This window comes from Apodemus sylvaticus, chromosome 9, assembly GCF_947179515.1.
Source record: "Apodemus sylvaticus chromosome 9, mApoSyl1.1, whole genome shotgun sequence".
Taxonomy (NCBI): Eukaryota; Metazoa; Chordata; class Mammalia; order Rodentia; family Muridae; genus Apodemus; species Apodemus sylvaticus.
In genome coordinates, this window is record NC_067480.1 from 33650055 (window position 1) to 33667364 (window position 17310).

At 45.8% G+C, this 17310-nt stretch overlaps 1 protein-coding gene across 2 annotated transcripts in view; it reads left to right on the forward strand.

Annotated features, from left to right (window-relative positions):
* The first annotated feature begins 6209 nt into the window (after nucleotides 1-6209).
* Nucleotides 6210-17310, forward strand: part of Ap1s3 (adaptor related protein complex 1 subunit sigma 3) — a 59776-nt gene continuing 48675 nt past the window's right edge. Inside the window, exon 1 of one of the 2 annotated variants that reach the window (XR_007979490.1) lies at nucleotides 6210-6486. Coding sequence is in view for 1 of the 2 variants with exons in the window: in XM_052193231.1 (XP_052049191.1) it covers nucleotides 6484-6486 (3 nt within the window). In the remaining variant the exon portion in view is untranslated. The remainder of the gene's footprint in view (nucleotides 6487-17310) is intronic. The other variant, XM_052193231.1, reaches the window with a different exon arrangement.

Here is a 17310-nt window from a genome sequence, read left to right on the forward strand (position 1 = left end):
AGTACAGGGTCATGATGACTGTAGTTTTGGTGTCTGGTGAGGGTTTAGTACTTTTTCCAAGGTTAAGCCTTGAATGCTTTTTACCGTGGAGGGGACTGATATGTCCATATATAATAGATACATATATAATAGATGGGACAGGGTCAAAGGGGGCCAAATCTAATTACCGCCAGCTCTTTCATAATGACTGAGCCCTTATGATTTAAGTATAAGCCCAAAGATCCTACTTTGTTTTATTTTATTGATCCAGGATCTTAGTCCATAGCTCAAGCTGGCTCATACTCAACAGGTAGCCCAGGCCGGCCTTAAAGTCATGGCTATTCCCAGGCTTCAGTCTCTTACTTGCTAGGGTTGCAGTTATGCAGCACCATGCCTGGCTAAAGACTCCACCTCTTAATATTCTTTCAACGTAAATTTGGAGGAGGACACATTTTAATCAGAGTGTCTGGTCCAAAGGGAACCCAAAAAGCCCGTCTTGACTCAACTCAAGCTGAAGGAGAGATAGAAGCTTACCTGCAACATTCCTTAGGGCCCCAGGACAGGTGGGGGGAGGGGTTCCATCTGCCAGAAGGGCCATTTCCCTTGGCTGTACCTGTAATGATGTATCAAAGCCTATGCTAGCCTCTAGATAATTCTGTCCCTGTTCACACATACCTGTTAGGCATTTCTTTTTCTTCCTTCCTTTCTTTCTTCCTTTCTTCCTTTCTTTCTTTCTTTCTTTCTTTCTTTCTTTCTTTCTTTCTTTCTTTCTTTCTTTCTTTCTTTCTTTCTTTCTTTCTTTTTTTTCTTTGGTTTTTCGAGATAGGGTTTCTGTGTAGCCCTGGCTGTCCTGGAACTCACTTTGTAGATCAGGCTGGCCTCGAACTGTTAGGCATTTCAAAGCCCACACTAGGCTCCTGAAGTCACCTAAACTCCCAGGCAGCTCCAGCTCATAGGCTCCGCCCTCTCCTACCCACCCTCCTCATAACCTGCCTCACCATTTCCATCACCTACTTATCTGGTTCTGGCCACCATATTCAGGCTGCTTCTTTTTCTATCTGCTTTAGATTTGTCCAAATGCCTCTGGCTGTTCTCTCTCTCTCTCTCTCTCTCTCTCTCTCTCTCTCTCTCTCTCTCTCTCACAGACACACACACACACACACACACACACTAAAACCCTTCCCCCTAACCATGGAGTTGCCAGTTTAGTGACTTCTTTACCGCATCCAGGAATAGGGTTTGGACTTTTGAAACCTCTTTGCCAGGCATAAGGGCGCTGCTTGCAATCCCAGCATTTAGGAAGCCGAGGGAAGTGGGGTTGGCAGATCAAGGATAGCTTGAGCTACACTGGGAGGCCTTACCTCAAAACCAAAACCTATTTAAAAAGAAACTCCTTTTTTCTCCCAGGTCTTCTGATAGAGAGCACAGATCTGCATAAAGAGGAAATGCATGAGCTGGTATTTTTTGGAGGTGTGTTTACAGAATAGTGGCTTGCACTTTCCCATGTGGCACAGAACCTCTAATATCTTATAACTAAGCAGTTCCTGAACATGTTCTCTAGAAACTCATGGCTTAGGGTTTTCCACGTATAACTGGCTTGCTGTGAAAAGTCAAGGGAGTTCCTAAAGCATTTAAGGCCAGAAACTGAAAGTTTCACCATGGCCAGATGAATTCCTGAACACCACAAAGGGATTTCTGTAGATGGTGATTGCCCGGGGCATTAGTAGGAGGTCAGAGGAGAGAGACCTCAGGGCGGGGCCAATTACACTTGCCTGTTGCTGCAGGAGCTGCACATGCAGGCTTCGAAGTCAGCCTCTCCTTTGCTTCTCTTCCTGTTTAGTACTCGGAGTATGATGCTCCTCATTTTCTAAAGTGTTACTACTTTGATTTATCAGCTCTTGTCATTTTGTTTCATTGTCACATTCTTTAAGTGTTTTTTTTCCTACTGTGAACTCAGGTTTAGTTTGCTACTGCATTCTCTCTGTTTCTTTGATTTTCTCAGAAGTAAAACTCCTACATCATGGGTGTCTAAAGCCCTGACAAGGTGTTAGGTCCCATGTGTATGTCCAGAAATAACCTAAACCAAAGTATATACCATAATAGCTTCAGGCTCATACAACAGATTGTGAACCCCAGAGTTCTTAGGGGCCAGACTAGGGGCTCATCTCTGCAGTGGAATATCTGTAATTATTAGGACTTGGAATCTTCTTCTTCTTTTTTAAGATATGTACATATATGTATGTATTTATTTATTATGCATATGAATACACTGTAGCTGTACATATATGTATGTATTTATTTATTATGCATATGAATATACTGTAGCTGTACAGATGCTTGTGAGCCTTCTTGTGGTTGCTGGGAATTCAATTTAGGACCTCTGCTCAATCTGTTTTTTTGTTTTTTTGTTTGTTTGTTTTGGGTTTTTTTTTTGTTTTTGTTTTTGTTTTTTTCGAGACAGGGTTTCTCTGTGTAGCCCTGGTTGTCCTAGAGCTCACTCTGTAGACCAGGCTGGCCTCGAACTGAGAAATCTGCCTGCCTCTGCCTCCCAAGTGCTGGGATTAAAAGCGTGCACCACCACTGCCTGGCTGCTCGCTCTGTTTAACCTTGCTTGTTTAGTCCCCGCTTGCTCCTGCCCAGAGATGTATTTATTAATATAAATAAGTACACTGTAGCTGTCTTCAGACACACCAGAAGAGGGTGTCAGATCTTATTACAGATAGTTGTGAGTCACCATGTGGTTGCTAAGATTTGAACTCAGGACCTTCAGAAGAATAGTCAGTGCACTTAACCACTGAGCCATCTCTCCAGTCAAGGGCTTTGAGTCTTCTAAAGTGATCATGACAGTTGACCCATGTCAGTTGATGACCTTGATGCAGAACCAAGAATTTAAAAGGGATCAAGACACCCTAGAAAAAGCAAGAAAGTAATATTTTCCCAACAAACCCAAAAGAAGATAACCACATACACATAAAAATAACATAAAAAAATAACAGGAAGCAACAATCACTATTCCTTAATATCTCTTAACATCAATGGACTCAATTCCCCCAATAAAAGGACATAGACTAACAGGAATATTTTTCATGTAAATCTTCAATTTTATCAGAAAATGTTTGTAATTCCTCTTGAGGCTGAGTTCAAGGCTATGTGAGCTCAAGGTAAAACCAAGCCAACAGTGTCCTACTCAGGTGTCTATTGCTGGGATAAACACCATCATCAAAAGCAACTTGGGAAGGCAAGGGGTCATTTGGCTTGCAGGTTACAGACCATAATTAGGGGAAGTCAAAGTGGGAAGTCAGGGAAGGCACTTGGAGGCAGGAACTGAAGGAGAAAACATGGAGGACTGCTGCCTCCTGGCTTGCACTTCCTGGCTTGCACTTCCTGGCTTGTACTTCCTGGCTTGCACTTCCTGGCTTGCACTTCCTGGCTTACACTTCCTGGCTTGCACTTCCTGGCTTGCACTTCCTGGCTTGCACTTCCTAGCTTACACTTCCTGGCTTGCACTTCCTGGCTTGCACTTCCTGGCTTGCTCAGTTGGCTTTTTTGTACATCCCAGGACCATCTGACCAGGGATGGCATCTTCTCCAGTGGGCTAGACTATTACTCATCAATGAAGAAAACACCCCACGGACTTCTCCGTTTAATGAGATATTTACTCAGTTGAGGTTCCTCTACCCAAATGACCCTATCTTTTGTCAAGCAGATAAACAAAACAAAAAATGTTAACCGGGACACTTAGTGAGACCCTTTCACAAACTAAAAAGTAAGAAGAGGGCTAAGGATTTAGCTTAGTAGATGAGCTCTTGCCTAGCACGTATGAAGCCCTGGGTTCAATCCCTAGTATTGAAAGAGAGGAAGGAGAGAGGGAGAGAAGAAAAGAGGGCTGGAAGGAAAAAAGGTGGTGTAGGAAAATCCAACTGACACTAAGTTACTACTCGGCTACTCTGGCATCTAAGAGAAGTGTCCCTCCCCATTGCCGTGTGCTCCGTGCCTGTCAGGACTCAGACTGGATCCTGATGCGTTTGTCTCTTACTAGCAGAGCCTGTTTGTGCTTTGCCACCTAGAGCCTCAGGCATTCGTCTGAACAGTACAGTGGGCACACTTCTCATTTTGATGGCTGATGAGATAACCTATGTAAAATGCTCAGCCCACTGTAGCCCTTCCTCTTAGCATGACTGGGTAAGCCAGGAGAATGTGGAGAGAAACTGGTTATACTCCAGAAGCCCGACACGGTGCCCACTACCCATCTCAGCAGGGTCTGCTGGAAGGCAAAGAATGCTACTCACGGTTAAGTTAATGTCTAATCCCACCCTTTCCGACATGGGCCTACCCTCTGGGAACTTTCCAGTTTCAGTATTTGACTTATGTCTTAGCTCACTGAGATTCCTTTAGCTTTAAAGCTCTTCAGGAATCCCACCTCTCTCCCACTGTAGATTAGATAAAAAAAAAAAAAAAAAAAAAAAAAAAAAAAAAACAGTCAAAACAGAAGGCTTTGAATGTTTTGCAATGGGCTCAGCAAAGGCGGGTAGTGGAGAGTTGTGCTCTGCACTAGAGAGAGGGAGCCTTGATTGAAAGAGGAATAAGATTACTGCAGCTAGGCAAAGCCAGAGGCGGAGGCCTGGTCAGTGCAGGAATTTAGAAAGGAAACCTTCTGATGTTCTGTTCCTTTACAGCAGGCAAAACTACCCTACAGTCCGGGGTTTACTTCTGGTCAAACAATCCTCTTCTATGTCCCTGCAGATGTCACAACACCAGCTTAAAAGAATCGTTAGAGTACATAGCAACTGGGAACCTGGAGGCAGAGGGGTTTGTGGGAACCTGGGACTGGAGGCTGTGGATGCAGGAGTGCCTCTAGCTTGGTCTCCGTCAGATCTCCCTGGCACTGTGTGACAGCCACTGAGGCTGTCTTTGGGGTCTGTCTGGGACAGGCCTTTTCCTTCAGTGCTCTGCCTTCTCTGTCTGGATGGCCTATCACCTCACCAGGGAGCAGTCTACCCTGCTTCCGGGTAATTTTCAGTAACTAATCTGTGTCTGGCTAGCCCAGCAGTTGGGGTCTCCTAGCACTTCCTGGGGCTTTGTCGTAACTTGTATGTCACCTATCGTCCCACTGGGGACTCTGAGCGCCAGCAAAAAGGCAAGCTGTGCCCTCTAGGCCATCACTAGGACTCCCCCTAGGGGATGGCATGAGGAAATACAATTGTGGCAGGAATTTGGGAGCCCAGCTGGAGTTCTCTTTGCTTTCCTATTCCTAGATTGGGGGGTGGAGGGGCTTCGTCGTCTATATCCCGAGGAGGTTCAGAACGGATTCTGGGGAAGGAATTCCGTTGACTTGTGGGTCTAAGAGCCATTCAGACAGGGGTTAACTTTTCAGGGTCATTGTCTCTCTTTAGGTATATAGAAAAGCCAGTCCATTCTCCCCAAATTAATCTGTGCTAAAAATTATGCTTAGAACTCGGAGGCCTGGAGATTCTTTGCACCGACAATTAAAAAATCTTCCCCAATTGGTTAGCCAATACCAAGTGGTTTGCCCTGAATGCCCTGAAACCATATACATGAGAGCAACACTAAAAGACGGAGCAGCAACACACACACACACACACACACACACACCTAAAGAAAAAAAGAAGCCATAATTTCAAAAAAAAGTGCGCGGAGGCAGGGTGGGTGGCTATACATGGGGTGGGGGATTGAAGGGAGAAAAGGGGAAATTGATGTAATTATATTTTAATTTAAATAACACAGTATAGGCCTAAAAATCAAGAGGAAGAAAAACAACTGAAGAAAAAAAAAAAAAAACCCGAGTTTCAGTACCATAACGTAATAGAAAACTTTAAGCAGAGAGTGCTATGCATGTTCTTGGATTGCAATTTTGGTAAAACGCAAAACAAAACTCAGGGGAGTGTGTGTGTGAAAACATTTTCCATGTATTTCTAGCTCTGGGAACAGCTCTTTCCCTGACGTGTAAGGCCAGACTGTTTTTTATACTTTTCTCAGGTGTAAAGGAAAACGGCCCCGTTCAGGAAGCACACAACGGGGAAGTCAAAAAAAGGACAGCAGACCCCTGATCAAGGGGGAAGCTGGGGCACCGGGCGCGGCCAGCGCAGAAGGTGCGCGCGCAGGTGCAAGCACCGCCCTGGGCGGGGCCAACGGTGATGAGGGGCGGGGCGAGCGGCGGGGTCCCGCGGGTGCTGGAGAGCTAAGGAAGTACCAGGGGAGGAGGAGGGAATGAGAAAGGATAAAAGGGGGAGCCGGAGCGGGAGGCTTGTGGAAGGAGTGACACTGCGGGAAGAAGTCAGGAGGAAGGTGTGTGGGAGGAGCAGAGAGGAGGAGCGGCCCGGTGCGGGGAGGAGTCTGCAAACTTTCAGTTCAAGGGCATTGTGGGAAGTAGCCATGGTCTGAGGCTAGCGCCTCACCTGTCAGCCGCCCGGGCTGCTACAGTCTCTTCTGGCCCTCGCATCCCGGGCGATCGCTGCTGTCGGGACCCGGGCGGCTGCGGCCACCATGGTGAGTAGGGCTGAGCATCCTGGTGGAGCTGGTCCGGGCGGTGCGCGCTCCAGGTGACACCTGCGGCTCCAGGGCCGGACACGCGGCTGGGGAGAGGGTACACGCCTAGCCTGGCTCTGGGGACCGCCGAGTCACACGCGAGGGTGGCCCGGCTGCTCCGGACAGTGCAGGTCTCCCCGTTCCTGCGAGACCCACGGACACCGGGCACCGCTCTTCATTCATTTCAGTCTCTTTTCGCTGATCGCTTGGTCCGAGCCCGGCGCTGGGGATGTCGCGGGGGACCAGGTGTTTAACACTCATAGGAGAGGATGCCTAGGGAAAGAGACGGTGATGGAATGATGAAATAAAAATAACTTCCCAGAGTGAGCGGAACTCCTAAGCCTCAAGAAACCCGGCTGAGAGGCAACTTTTGATTTGATGGCCTTTTTAAGGAGGTGACATTTGAGCTCCCCGAGGTTCTGGGAGAGCGCAGCAGTTGAAGGGGTGAGCAACTGTGAAGGGGGAAACGAAACCCCGGTCTGTGGCAAGAAAGACGGGAGGGATACCAGGTAGAAGTTCTTCATAAGGTAGAGTTTTGGTTTTTGTTTCACTAGAATTTTAACAGGAAAATTTTATCCATTCTACACTTCATGAACCCTTTGATGGTGGAGAATGGACTCAGATGTGTGTGGTGTGGGATGGGTATGGTTCCTATCAAGATGAAAGCCTGGAGACTCGCTGCACTCTGACGTGAATATCCAGCTCTGGGTGGAAGTGATACCTGAGGTTTCTCTCGAGCTGGCTTTCTGCTGGGACAGTGACTGGGTGGGCAGCGTGTCCCACTTCCCCAGTTGCGCACACTTCCCAAATTCTCAGAGAAGTGACCTCCTGAAGGAACTCTCAGATGCACCACAGAGAGCAGCGCCCGGTGACATTAGAAAGAAGGTTGAGTTGAACAGTAGTCCATTGCAGAGGTACACGGACAGCGGCTAGAGGATGCCTGGCAAGGTTCTCAGCCTGACCATTTTTGTTTGTTGAAGGTTCCTGGTAAATGCAGGGTGGTGCAAAAAGGCCCCTGTGAATAATGGAGCAGTTCTCTTGGCCTGCTCGAGTTTCCCAAGGAACAAGGTGACAGTGTACCCAGGAAGACAGCTCATTTGCCTAATGGAGGTGGAATGAGGGTCCCCAAGTCTCTATGGAGCCCAAAGCTACTTACTTCTGTAGGCAGGGCAAGGATTTGAGGGAAGCCCTCGAGTTCTAAGCAGCACAGGGTGGGAGTTTTGTTTTTCTCCTCTTGTGTCAAATGACCTTCAGAATCTGGGAAGTTTTTCCAGCTTTCCCTCCAGTCCCTGTTCTGGGTGTGTGAGCGCGCCATGCTGTCCCTTGTTAGGAAATACTATTACTAGCACTTCTGGTAAGCCAGCTCCTCCGCTCTTTGATCTCCTGCCACTCTTGCAACCTCCAAACCAGGCGGTCACCTTTACTGTTGCTGCCTCTTGACCTCCCTGTCTGGGTTCGTACATTTGTTTAGTGGGATAGCATCTGTTCCTAACTGATAACGACAGGTGTTCATTTGTGGCCTGGAAGGCTGGAAGGGTCCCAAAGGGTTTGTTAAAGGGTCACAAGATCAAACCCATTTTCATAAGGATGCTAAGGTCCTGTTGTGCCTTTTAAAATCTGCATTCTTTCAAGACTGTAGTGAAGTTTCATTGAGTCCAAGTGTTCTGAAATATTAATAGCGCACCAAATCCAGCTGTCTTCTCTTGGGCCAGATTGGAGGCATTTGCCAAACTCTACTATAATACTGCACTTCCCTAATGTTCTTTCTCCTTCCCTCACTCCTCTCTTCATTATATTTTCAATTGAGTTAGTAAATAGCTGAAATTTATTCTTTTCCCTTTTGTTCTCTAATGCAGTAAAAGTATCACGGGCATAGTAAGCAGAAAAACCTTTGGCTTTCTCATTGTCCTGGAGATGTCCCAGGGCCATGAACATGCACACACACAAGCAGCGGAGTACAGTGCTTTAAGGAAGCCCACCCTTGTCTGTGCTCAGCAGCATTTCCCCTCTCCTGCCCTGCTGTGAGGCGCAGGAGAGGATCTGGTTCTGTTGCTCACAGGCCTAGTAAGCCCTTGCCTCAGACAGCCAGCGGGACTACTCCTTCCTCATTCCTAGATCCTACCTCTTCGTTGGTTCCTTCAGAAGATACTTTCAGAAAGTGGTCCATTCCACTCTAGGGTTCACATCAAGTGTATAGGGGGCTGGTTAGGCCCTGTTTGCATCTTGGTCATGATGTTTGCATCATCTGTACTTCATCTTGCCTTCATCTACCGAAATCTTGATTTTAGAAAACAATGCTAAGCCTTTCCTGCTTAAGAAAACCCCAACGCCCCTGTACTTAAAAAAATATATATATTATCAATAGGAATTTACTGTTGAATGTTTGAAAGGGTTGATAGAGGAAGGAGGATTTTTGGTTACTGTTGCTTTATTCTTTCCTTATGATAACATGGGGACAGCTGGAGAGAAAGTTGAGAGGCTTTGGGGATGCTCTTAGTTAAAAAAAAATGCAAGTGGGTTTTGAGTTATGAAGTCCTTGTAAAAAGTTGCTCTAAGTCTTAAAGCCACCTAGAGAGCATCAAAGAGGAATTACCCCAGTAAAAGAAACCGGAAAGGAGGGCCTTTTGGAAATATGAACAGTTCTGTTGTAAACTCAGCTCATAATGTTTGGAATGGTATGGAGTAAGATCGATTTATGTTAATCAATTCAGGGGTTTCTGGGTTTGGAACTTTTCAACTCTTTTTGGGACAAGGTTTCACTATGTAATGGTGCTTAGCGTGGAGCTTGGTGTGTGGACCACAGGGCTGGTTTCTTATCTGCACTGATCCTCTTACCCCTGCCTCTTAGGAAGTGCTGAAATTCCAGGCGTGTATCACCACGCCCAACTTGTGCTTGTGATTTTAAATGTGAGAGCTTGCTGACTGAATTGTGAAGTCATTTCTCCATCAGGCCAGCATTCCTTTGAAGCAACATGAGGGGACCCTTCTCCCAAATCCAATTATAAAAGAACTTGCCCCTGTTTGTACAGGGCATGAAGGTAGAAAAAAGCATTCTTGAAATTGTAGATCTTCCCATACTCCCTGTTCTTGGTATAGCAATGGCTGAGACTTAGATACAGTGAAATAAGTGATACTTTGCCATTTAAAATTCCAGCTGGAGGGGGATGGAATCCTTTGGAGTAATGAGTTCTTTCCTCCCTGTGGCTCGGCCTGGGCTGTTGGCCAGCATTTAGTGTGGGGTGGGGGCTTGGGAGGAGTAGGGAGAATGAATGACCTTGGGTGGGATCTAGTTGTCCCTAGTGCTCTTCCCACACGTCATCAACACTACCACTGAGGGTAGTGTTGATCCCTGACCATCATGATGGCTTCCTCTTAGGGCCTGCTCTTTAGGGGCTCAGAAATTAGGACATTATGAGCTAGAGTATGGTACCTTTTACACACACACACACACACACACACACACACACACACACACAGAGTCAAATTCCTTTAAGAGTCCCTTGAGACTCAACACTTCTTGAGGTTCCCATGAGTCAATTTTTCAGTTTTATCTTCTTGTCACCATAACCAGAACATCTTCCAAAGATCAGAACCCTTCCCATTGCTTTCTGCCTTGGTCTGATCCTTCTCTCCTTCATAGACTTTTCCTTTCTGTCTTCTTCCCAGATTCCTCCTTCTCATGGGGTTCTCTATTCTTCATGAAGTAACCTATCCATTATCCAGAAAACTCCCTTTAAACAAATCATGGCTCTAAGATCCTGTGACTTAAAAGCACAGACCTTGTAGAGATTGTAGGAAGTGTTTTTCAATCATGGTTGCCATCTACCCAACTATCAAGACAGATGGACTTAATATAAAGCTGCGGGTAGCACTGTCAGAAATCTAAGACTGCACAGTCAAGGTGTAGATGGTTCCTGTTGTGACTGGAATGCCTTAGGAGAGCTGGCCTGCAAAAAACCTGCCACTAAAGTCACGAGTCTGGAAGCTTCGTGACAGGTAGAGCTAGCTCCCAAAACTGCTCTCTTTAAATAGTTGCTAAGAACCACCTGGGGGGGAAAGATGGTCCTTCACTAGTTATTCAGTGTAACCAGGCATGGAGTTAAAGTACATTCAGGCTAGAGGAAGGGCATAAAGAGACCTGCACGGTAATGACCTTGCTGGATTTTCTCACGCAGTGTTTCTCACGAAGTGGAAATGATTGGTTTGTGTCAAAGTTCAGTAGACTCCTCAAGGCTGCGGGAGACTTCCAAACTGAGTGTCCCGAGGAAGAACTGAGACTGAGTTGAAAGCTGAAGAGCCTGTTTGTCTTGTGTGCTTATCCTTAGAGAGGCTCTCAACCTTCCTAATGCTGGGACCCTTTAATAAAGTTCTTCATGTTGTGGCGACCCCCCCCCCCAACCATAAGGTTATTTTTGTTACTACTTCATAAACTGTAAATTTGCTCTTGTTATGAATTATCATGTAAATATCTGCCATGCAAGGTATCTGATATGTGACCACTATAAAAGGGTGGTTCGACCCTCCCCACCCGCCAAAAGGACTCGCAACTCCAGGTTGAGAAATGCTCTTACAGAAGGTAAGGAATAGCCATGAGTCATCTTTGGTACATTGTTTAGATTTGGAAGAAAATGTTTATATTACAACACATGCATGAGTGAGGATGAGGTCATGACCTCTCCTAGGAATGCTCCTAGGTATGCTTGAGGAGAAGGTTTTTTTATGAAGGAGAATTCAGCCAGAGCCATCTGGAAGGATCCAGAGCAGAGAGAGAGAGAGAGAGAGAGAGAGAGAGAGAGAGAGAGAGAGAGAGAGAGAGAGAGAGAGAGAGAGACGTACATTAGACATGACCAGCAGACTGAAGGAGGCCATGAGCGAGGGGGTGGGGAGGATAGTGAGAGAGGATGAGAAGAGCACGGGGCTGAAAGAGTCAGAATCTTGGGGTTGGAGGAGGGAAGGGAAGCTCAGAGGCTGGAGAGGTTTAGGCAGGGTGGTAGGGAGAAGTGAGGAAAGGAGAGCCAGGACTTTGTAGCAGGTACTTGTGGTATTGGGAGACCCTGGCAGCCAGCATCTGCTTTGGTGTTTCAACAGGAATCTCAGCTAACCATTTGTCCTGAATTTCTTTGGAATCTAACGATGCATATTTAGGTTCAAGATATAAAATTAACACTTAACTTTTTTTTTTTTTCATTTTTTCGAGACAGGGTTTCTCTGTGTAACCCTGGCTGTCCTGGAACTCACTCTGTAGACCAGGCTGACCTCGAACTCAGAAATCCCCCTGCCCCTGCCTCCCAAGTGCTAGGATCAAAGGCGTGCACCACCACTGCCCAGCCAGAGACTGTTTGTGGCTAGCTCCTTAAGCTAGACCAGGTTCTGACTGGATTATGGTATCAGTTTTCCTTTTTTTTTTTTGGACAGGAATATATGAGAGGCAATAACATAAGGCGGTATTCTAGAATAACACACTTTCTCTGGAAAGGCTAGTTGGTGGTATTTAGGTTTTGCAGACCCTAAAGCCTCTATCAATCAACTTTTCTTTCATGAGTCAAGGCAGCCAATAAAATGTCGTATACAATAATAGGCTGGAGGTAGGGGGAGATGGACTTTGGCCATAGATTGTAGTTTCTTGACCTATATGTACTTGTACTGCATGTGTGCACATGCTGTATGTGTACCTGCCTGCAAGCCCCTGTGTACAGGCGTGGAGGTTAGAGGCTGACAGCAGGTATCTTCCTGTATAGTTCTCTGCCTTCTCTTTTGAGACCATCTCTCACTGAACCTGTAGCTTGCCAATTTGTCTAGACTGGCTAGCCAGTGAGCTCCTGGGATCATTGCGGTTGCTGGCACATGCTGTGGTACTTAGCATTTGCTTGGGTTCTGGGGATCTGAACTCAGGTCCTCATGCCTGTATCACAAACACGTTACCTGCTAAACAGTCATCATCTCAGCCACTTAACTCATTCTAAGACAACTTTTGCTCACTCACTCATTTGTATCTTGGCAGACCAAGCTAGCTACCTAATTTATGGTATTTAGCACAGACCAAAACCACAAGGTTTCTTTTTCAAAACATTTTGAGAATTTGAACAAAACGATGGTGGAGAATTAAACCTAGTGCCACGTCCTTCTGAATGCAGACCCTTATGCAGTGACCCTATGTCAACAGAAGCCATTCCAGATTGAGGCTTCAGAGACTGACTCGGATAAGCTATAAACTCCCTAGCCTCATGGTCTTGGTATGGAGGTCTCTAAGTTCTGCCATGACTTGGGTCATTCACACAGGAGAGGAGTCTACTATTGTGTGTCAGGCAATGAGAGCTTTCTCTAGTTGATCTTGCTGTCACATACAGGAAACTTTCTGATGTTTCTGAGACTTGTGGTGTGTGAAGACCCTGGTGTGGTCCTTGAAGGGGAATAGCATTGGCTTTTGTGGCTACTTCCTTCTTGGCCTGAAGGGGTAGGGGCCATTCCTCTACCTGGCTTAGCTACTTCTTGACCTTTTCTTGAGCTGGTTCTGACTGGATTATGGTATCAGAAGCTATTTCCATCTCCTGGCATTTAGTTTCAGATTGCCATGTCAAGTCTCTTTGTTAAGCCCTGGGTGTGGGATGCCAGGGCTTCTCCAGACCTGCCTTGTTTGGCATAATCTATTGGTTTGGATGCTCTACATATGTAAAAGAAAGAGGCAGCAAGGTGTGGTGTTGCACACCCTTCATCCCAGCACTCGGAGGCTGAGGCAGAGAGACCTCTGTGAGTTCTAGGCCAGCCAGAGCTACATAGGAAGATCTAGTCTTGTAAAATAGAATAAAATAAAGGAAACAATAGAACTAGGTTGAAACTGGAAAGTTCCAGAAGGTTCTAGAAAGAGCTTGTTGTTCTTGCTGACAATTTTGACCCCAGATGTCTGGTGTAGTTTAAAAAAAGTTCATTTTTCAGTGTTTTTGAGCCTCATTATTTATACTGAGGACCTTACATTTTCTTATCATCTTGTTAACTTTTTAAGGCTAGCACTTGGAGTAGTAAGTATCATCACAGCATCGCCAAATACGTGTGTCATTATACCATGTCCTCAGTCATTCTTTTCCTGGACTCTATAGCCAGTTCCCCTTGTACTTCTGCTTCCCCCACTCTGCCCTGTTTTCCCTTTGTGTAGATTCCACTACCTTCTCTATTCCCGCCTTCTTAAAGATATCTTCTTCCACTCTTAAGATAATTTTATGACCTACAAGCATTCTCATTTAAATACACGTATAGGACTGGAGAGATGGCTCAGCGGTTAGGAGCACTGACTGCTCTTCCGAAAGCCCTGGGTTCAATTCCCAGCAACCACATGGTGGCTCACAACTGTCTGTAATGAGATCTGATGCCCTCTTCTGGTGTGTCTGGAAGACAGCTACAGTGTACTCATATACATAAAATAAATAAATCTTAAAAAATAAGTACACGTATAATCTTAAATATGAGAGAAAACATGGCAGTACTTGGTCTTCTGAGTTTGGCTTATTTTGTTTACTATAATGATTTCCAGAGGCCCCATAAAATGCATATGCACATTATACATATACATTTGTATGTATGTACATGTGCATATACATGTATGCAGACACACACTTCCTATTTGTTATCTACCCATTTGGTCTCTTGGCCAGACTTATAGGACTCTTGCCTTCCATTTGAGACCTTCCGTATGAGACGTGTGAGGGAGATCAGAGAAGGAGAGTGAGAAACCAACCAACCCTCTTATCCCTCTTTCCTTCTTAGTGACTCTGGAGACCTTAGGTAATGAGACATGCTATTTCTCATCTGTTCTTAGGAATGACCTTGAAATACAGAGTTGGTTGTCAGACCTGCTGGGATTGACCTTTGTGTTCATAAGACTGAACGTGCCTATAAGATTAAGACCATGTGGTGCTGCATGCCCATAATCCCAGCACTGGGGAGGATGAGGCAGGAGGATTGCCAATTGGATTGCCTGAGTTACCTTGGGAGACCCCACCACAAGAACAAAGCAAAAATGAATCGTTCCATGAAAAGGTGGAAAAGGAGCTACAGAGCCAGGAAGCCAGCTCAGGTGGCCGTGCAGGGTGAAGGCGTGCGTTTTCATTCCAAGCACACACAGAGAAAGCCAGTGCATAGTCAGTGCGATCTGTCCTCCCATCGTCACAGAGGAGAGATAAGAGGTGGACACAGCAGAATCCCCAGGAGCTTGCAGGCCAGCTAGCTGGACACACCACAGGAAAACTGCAAAGAGACCTTACTTCAAAGAGAAAGGTGGAGAGTGACACCCAAGGTGTCCTCTGATTTCTGCACATGTGCTGGGGCACACAGGCTGGAACTCACACACAAGCATTTATGTGTTCATTCACACACACACAAGGACATACACACACATGCATGTACACAAATAAGCACATACACACATGCATGTACACACACATAAGCACATACACACATGCATGTACACACACATAAGCACATATGTACACATATAAGCACACATGCACACACAGACACATGCACATACCCACAAGTACACACATACAAGCAAACACATACATACATATGTGTTCATGCACACAAGCACACAGACACACACGCAAGCCAACACATACATATACACATGTGTATGAACATATACAAGCAAACACAGACAAGCGTTTCTGAATGTTTACATATGGCTGTATGTTCCCTGTGGAAGTCACACTTGTGGCATCTCGCCTGGCCCTTCAGGACACTCCTACCTGTTCACTTCTAAAGGAAGTTGTGGACCCCATGTGGTACAGAGGGAGATGCTGTGAGGTAGGTAGTCCTGCCCCCATGTGTAACCCCATGTATCTCAGGTTCCTTGTTCACTCTGCTCAAGGTTACCTGCGCATTGGGGAGATTATCCAATTCTGTTAGTGTACTACCTGGCACCAGGAACACATTCCAAACAGGCCAGATAGGTTACTGTGAAGAGAAATAGGAAAACACTTTACAACGGCTTATAAGAAACTTCATTGAGGGCTGGAGAGATGGCTCAGCGGTTAAGAGCACAGACGGCTCTTCTAGAGGACCTGAGTTCAATTCCCAGCAACCACATGGTGGCTCATAACCATCTGTAATGAGATCTTGTGCCCTCCTCTGGCCTGCAGACATATATGCAGGCAGAACATTGTATAGATACTAAATAAGTAAATCAGAAAGAAGAAGAAAGAAAGAAAGAAAGAAAGAAAGAAAGAAAGAAAGAAAGAAAGAAAGAGAAAGAAAGAAAGAAAGAAAGAGAAAGAAAGAAAGAAAGAAAGAAAGAAAGAAAGAAAGAAAGAAAGAAAGAAAGAAAGAAAGAAAGAAAGAAAGAAAGAAAGACTTCATTGTAGGTGTACGCCTTTAATCCCAGTACTGGAAGCAGAGGCAGGTGGATCTCTGAGTTTGAGGCTACCCTGGTCTATAGAGCAAGTTCAGGACAGCCAGAGTCACACAGAGAAACCCTGTCTTAAAAAGTGAAAGGAAGGAAGGAAGGAAGGAAGGAAGGAAGGAAGGAAGGAAGGAAGGAAGGAAGAAACAAACAGCTGACTAAATAAAATAAGTAGGCTGTTATAGTTTGCAGAAATGGAGTGTTGTGGAGAGGTGCTGTAAGAATGCCACAGTTTAAGAGTGAGTCAAATGCTGCAGACAGGACTCCTTTCCTTTCTCTCCTCTCCATCCTTCTGTCCCTCTGCTCCCCCCACCCCCACCCCCTTCTCTGCCTTTCTTCCTGTGCTGGGGATTAGTGCTTTGTCCATAGCAGGCAAGTGCCTTACCTCTGAGATGTATTCCCAGCCTCCTTCTCTTCCTTTTCCTCCTTCTTTTAAATTATTTATTGATTATATTTATATGAGTCCACTGTAGCTGTCTTCAGAAACAGCAGAAGAGGGCATTGGATCCCATTACAGATGGTTGTGACCCACCATGTGGTTGCTGGGAATTGAACTCAGGACCTCTGGAAGAGCAGTCAGTGCTCTTAGCTGCTGAGCCATCTCTCCAGCCTCCTCCTCCCCAGCCTTCTTTTTACTTTACTTTTTGGGACACATCTCACTAAGTTGCCTGTGCACACCGTGAACATTTGATCCGACCGCCTCTGCCTCCCTAATTATTGGGAGGATGGGCCTGAGTCACCTGTCCTGGCTCAGGACATTCTTTACTATGCAGTCACGTCCTCAGCTCCAAGTAGAGCGTGTATAAACGCTGGCTTTAGAAACCTATTTGATCTCATGGTTTCAGTGCCTTAAGAGTGCAGCGAGGCACAGTGGCTCACGCCTCTAATCCAAGCGTTTGGACTGAAGCTGGGAAGACTGTCACATGTTCCGGGACAGCCTGGGATAAAGGTGAATTCCAGGTCAGCCTGGGATATGGAGGGAGACTCTGTAAAAACAAAACAGAAGGATACATTAATGTCCTCCACTTTGAAAAGTCCTTGTAGGGCTGGAGAGATGGCTCAGCCGGTAAGAGCACTGACTGCTCTTCCAAAGGTCCTGAGTTCAAATCCCAGCAACTACATGGTAGCTCACAACTACCCGAAATGAGATCAACCCCTTCCCCCTTCTAGTGTGTCTGAAGACAGCTACAGTGTACTCATCATATATATATATAAAATAAATAAATAAAATCATTAAGAAAAAAAGAAAAGTCCTTGTAGCAGATAAGGTGGACCAACATGTGCAGTCTCTGGCCTCTCTAACCCGGCTGTAGCTTGAACTTTGTTGCTTTTGGACTTGGGTGTTGGAAGGCTACACCCCAACCTCTTCATACCCTATGATTGCAGCTGAAGCA